This window comes from Chrysochloris asiatica, unplaced genomic scaffold, assembly GCF_000296735.1.
Source record: "Chrysochloris asiatica unplaced genomic scaffold, ChrAsi1.0 scaffold00041, whole genome shotgun sequence".
Lineage (NCBI taxonomy): Eukaryota > Metazoa > Chordata > Mammalia > Afrosoricida > Chrysochloridae > Chrysochloris > Chrysochloris asiatica.
In genome coordinates this window covers 21,248,905-21,253,713 of record NW_006408559.1, presented here as the reverse complement: position 1 = coordinate 21,253,713, position 4,809 = coordinate 21,248,905, and the positions used below count along the sequence as shown (strand labels likewise).

Genomic DNA, 4,809 nt, shown 5'->3' with positions numbered 1-4,809 from the left:
CTTTCAGCAAGCAAGGTTGTATCATCTGCATATCATAGGTTGTTAATGAGTCTTCCTCCAATCCTGATGCTATGTTTTTCTTCGTATAACCCAGCTTCCCGGATTATTTGCTCATTATTTGTGACCAGGCAGATGAGGTTATTGAAAATACCATAACTTGAGTCAAACGTACCTTAGTCCTCAAACTGACATCTTTTCTCTTGAACACTTCAAAGAGGTTTTATGCAGCAGATTTGCCTAATGCAATTGTGTTGTTTGATTTCTTGTCTACTGCTTCCATGAGTGTTGATGGTTGATTCAAGCAAAATGAAGTCTTTGATAACTTCAATCTCCTCCTGACCCTGTAAAATAGAACAGGGTTGCCCCAGAGGGCTTCCACACATACCAATCTTTCCAGAAATGCACAACCCCATCCTTCATGTAGCAGCTAGTGGGTTTAAACCACAGACCTTTCAGTTAGCAGTTAAGTGCTTAACCACTGTACTACCAGGGCCCCTAGAAAGCAGTTTGTTGTTGTTGTTGTTGTTACGTGCCGTCAAGTCGGTTCTGACTCATAGTGCCCCTTAGAGTGTTTCTGAGGGGCCGCTGGTGGGTTTGAACTGCCAACCTTGTGATTCATAGTCCAGTGTTGACCCTGCAGTGCCACGCTAGCAGTCCATAGGAAAAGTACAACCAGCTTTTATTAGCTGTTAGCTCTGGTAGTGTAGTGGTTATGAATTGGGCTAGTAACCTCAGGGTAGTTCCACGGGAGAAAGATGAGGCTTTTTGCTCCTGTAAAGATTTACAGTCTCCGAAATCCTGTGCAGGGTCGCTATGAGTCGGAACCGACTCCACGGCACATAACAACAACAACAATGGTATTTTTGGAGTCCTGGTGTGGTGCTGTAGGTTAAGCACTGGAATGCTAACTGCAGGGTCAGCAGTTCAAACCCCATCAGCCACTCCTTGGGAAACCTATACAGGGTCACTCTGAGTCAGAACCGACTCCACTGCACTTAACAACAACAGTGATAGTTTTATTACTGACAGCTGAATCGATGCCTTGGTTCTAGACAAAGACTCATGCCCCAGATCACCTTTTTGGGTTTTTTGCTACCAGAACTGAAACCTTTTTAATGTGGATAATTCTCTTTGAAACTCATTTCGCTTGCTGGAGACTGGCCTTCAGTCTTGTGTTTTCTTCCTTTAATAACAGGTCCAGCAGCTGGAGATGGAGACCCAACACTCATCACCTCTGTCATTCCCCAACGTCCCTCAAGAAGAAGCCTTGCGTCAGGCCCCTGCTGGACTCTCCCGAGAATCGCTGTTCCAATCCCGTATTCTTCCCCCCAAAGAAATCCCTTCTCTGTCTCCTGCTGTTCCCCGGCAAGGCTCCCTGCCCCAAACTCCCAGCGCCCCCAAGCAAGAGACTTCTGGCCGAATGTCGCATGTGCTCCAGAAGGGACCTTCACTCCTCTACCCCGCTACTGCTGAGCAGGAGTCTCGTCTGCAGTGTCACCTGGCTCCCCAGGAAGAGAGCCAGTATCCGCCCCCCACTGCTGCCGAGCCACAGCTCTCCATTCTCTCCCACTCCACCCACCACCAAGAAGCCCCACTCCACTCCCCGGAAGTTCCTGAGAAGGAGCCCCTGACCCTCTCTCCCACCGTCCCCGAGACTGACTTGGACCCCCTGCTCCAGAGCCCAGTTTCCCAGAAGGACACCCCTTTCCAGCTCTCCTCGGCAGCCCAGAAGGAAATGCCACTCCCCACGGCAGAGATCACCCGCTTGGCGGTGTGGGCCGCTGTCCAAGCGGTGGAGCGGAAATTGGAGGCCCAGGCCATGAGACTGCTGACCTTGGAGGGCAGGACGGGGACAAATGAGAAAAAGATAGCCGACTGCGAGAAGACTGCCGTGGAGTTTGCGAACCATCTAGAGAGCAAGTGGGTTGTGCTGGGGACATTGCTGCAGGAGTACGGGCTGCTGCAGCGGAGGCTGGAGAACATGGAGAACCTGCTGAAGAATAGAAACTTCTGGATCCTGCGGCTGCCCCCGGGCAGCAATGGAGAAGTCCCCAAGGTAACCTGCTCTAGCAGACTTCCCAAGGGTGTGATCTGAAAGGGAAAGTTCAGGAAATGAGTTTAAGGCAGGGGTGGGGCACAGCCAGCCCGAGGGCCTTATAAGAATCCAGCCCTGCCCAGACAAAGGTAGGCGGGACTCAATAAATCTTGGAGCTTTTTACATAGCAATGTAAGTTTATATTAAGTTGTTAAGTACTGTCAAGTTGGTTCTGACCCTTAGGGACCTTGTATAGATGGGTTTCTGAGGAGCAGTGAGTGAGCTTGAACCTCCAACCTTATAGTTCAAACCAACTTTGCATTAACCCACAGAGCCACACTAGGATGGTATAAGTCTCCAAATGGCCCTGGGCAAAAAAAACAAACAAACAAGGTTCTCCTTTAATAATAACATCCACCCCTGGTTTAAGGGTAAACAAAGGGAGAGGAGAGCTTGTAAAAGAGCAAAACTGGCACCTTCTCCAGGTATCTCACTTAGTACAGTGTCACCGTCTCTAGACCGGTGACTGCCTTCCAGGAAGTCAGAGTCCAGCTCATGTCTGTGATTTCAGGTTCCTGTCACATTCGATGACGTCGCCGTCCATTTCTCGGAGCAGGAGTGGGGAAACCTCTCGGAGTGGCAGAAGGAACTCTACAAAAACGTCATGAGGGGCAACTACGAGTCTCTGGTTTCCATGGGTAAGGAGAGCTCTGGCTTCATTGGTCCTGGCTTCATCAACGGCAGTGTGAGCTTAATTCAGAACGTTTCGGGGTCTTAACTCCAGTACTGCCTGTAGGAGAAAACGGGGAAGCTGGAACTGTTGGGAGAGCACAGGCTGAGACAGTCGATTATACACACACAGCAGGAAAGCCCAGAGCAGAGCACCGCAATGTGGAGGAACCACTGGGGCAAAGGGAGGATCAGCCTCTCAGAGGTGGTGGCTTTGCCTTATTTTGTAAACTGTTGTTTTCCCAACAAACTTTTTATTAAGCAGAAAGATGAGGGGAAACAAATGCACTGTGTACCTGCTGTTCCCCAGGCAGCAGCTAAATACTCAATAGGCATTACATTATTTAGTCCTCACAACGGAGGCAGCCCGGCGGTATTGTACCTTCTGCCTGATTATGCCTTGGACTGACCACTGCCATTCACTGAGGCCTCTTGTCCCCACTGGGCAGATGAGAAACTGACCACAGGGTTGAGTACTGACCTCAGGTCCCGCCACCAGGAACTCACCGCCTTCTGCACTCTGTCATACCTCCAACCCTAGGTGCTCCTCCCGTTATCCCTTCGTATTTCCACTGAAAACCTGGGAAATGGACTTTCGTTCAGTATACATCCATTTCTCTGCTCTGGAAACTCTGAGTACCTGATAAAAGTTTAAAGACATAGGAGTGTTAGAAACTTGGAGTCATGCTAGAATGTATACATGTGTACTGCTCCATGTTGTTGTTGTTGTTATGTGCCGTGGAGTTATGAGTCGGTTCCGACTCATAGCAACCCTATACAGGGTTTCCAAGGCTGCAAATCCTTACGGGAGCAGAAAGCCTCATCTTTCTCCCACAGAACAGCCGGTAGTTTCGAACTGCTGACCCTGAGGCTCGCAGCCCGATTCGTAACCACTACGCTACCAGAGCTCCATAGGATAACTTTATTCTTTTTAAAGTTCCCTCTTATTTTTACTAGTTATAAATATACATACTTGTAAAAAAGTCAGCAATTTCAGCCTCCAAGATCATTCCTCAGAGGCAACCCCCCTCCCCCCTGAAGTCCTTTGGCCTCTGTTCTGTCTTGTGTCTTCATGCATGTATAAACCATAAGCCACATGCCCTGAGCTCACAGTTTGTGGTTGACAAAAATAGTCATTCTCTTGTTTGGCTGAACGGTTCGTCATAGACAACTTCCCATGTCTGCACTCGTAGGTCTTCTAAAGACTGCGCAAGTCCCAGGTGAACCAGCGGGTGTTTACCTCCCTCCCGCTGTTGATAGACATAGACGGTAGGCTGTTGTCTTCTCACTACGAAAGTGTTGTGATAAACATCTCTATTTGTGCACTTACACGAGGGTTTCAGTCGTGTGGTTTCCAGGAAGTGGGATTGCTGAATCGAAAAAGATACATGTTTACAAGCTTATGGTTGCTGGCGTGTTGTCTCCGAAAGCTGAACCAACAACCTCTGTTTCTGTCACAGTGTACATGAGAATGGCCATTTCTGTATACCTGGGCCAAAGCTTGTGCTCTTCGATTGTACATGCCGGTCTAAAAAGAAGTGAAAGATGGCACCTCATTATTTTAAATAGTATTCATTCCTTTGATAATTAGTGAACTTTTATATCTTTTCATTCATATATATACTGGCCATATGTATTTCTATGAATTACTTATTACCTTTGTTTTCTTTTAAAAATGTTTTTACTAATTGTAGAACCTCCTTATATGCATATAATTATGGATTTTAACCCTTTGTTTACTTTATAAAATTTCAACTATCTTGTGCCTTTGCCATAAACTTCCTGAGCAGTCACTGGCTACCTGTGAATACCACAAGCCACAGATGACAGGTTGGCCTTATTTTCATGGGTAGGTGGCCTGGGCCTTACTGCCAGTTCCTATATAGAAGACAAGGAGTGTGGCTCACACACACACATGCACAGCTCTAGGAAGAAGGATCTGAAATTTGGCCTATTTTGTTTCCAACACTTTCATCCCAGAATGGGAAGACAAGGAGTGTAGCGCACGCTCTCTCTCTCTCTCTCTCTCTCTCTCTCTCTCTCTC

At 47.7% G+C, this 4,809-nt stretch overlaps 1 protein-coding gene across 1 annotated transcript in view; it reads left to right on the top strand.

The window, feature by feature from the left end:
• Window positions 1-1,198: 1,198 nt before the first annotated feature.
• The window catches only part of ZNF777 (zinc finger protein 777), a 45,108-nt gene continuing 41,497 nt past the window's right edge, over window positions 1,199-4,809 (top strand). Inside the window, exons 1-2 of the mRNA XM_006861209.1 lie at window positions 1,199-2,056; window positions 2,607-2,733. Coding sequence (XP_006861271.1) covers window positions 1,211-2,056; window positions 2,607-2,733 — 973 coding nt within the window. The 5' untranslated portion in view covers window positions 1,199-1,210. The remainder of the gene's footprint in view (window positions 2,057-2,606; window positions 2,734-4,809) is intronic.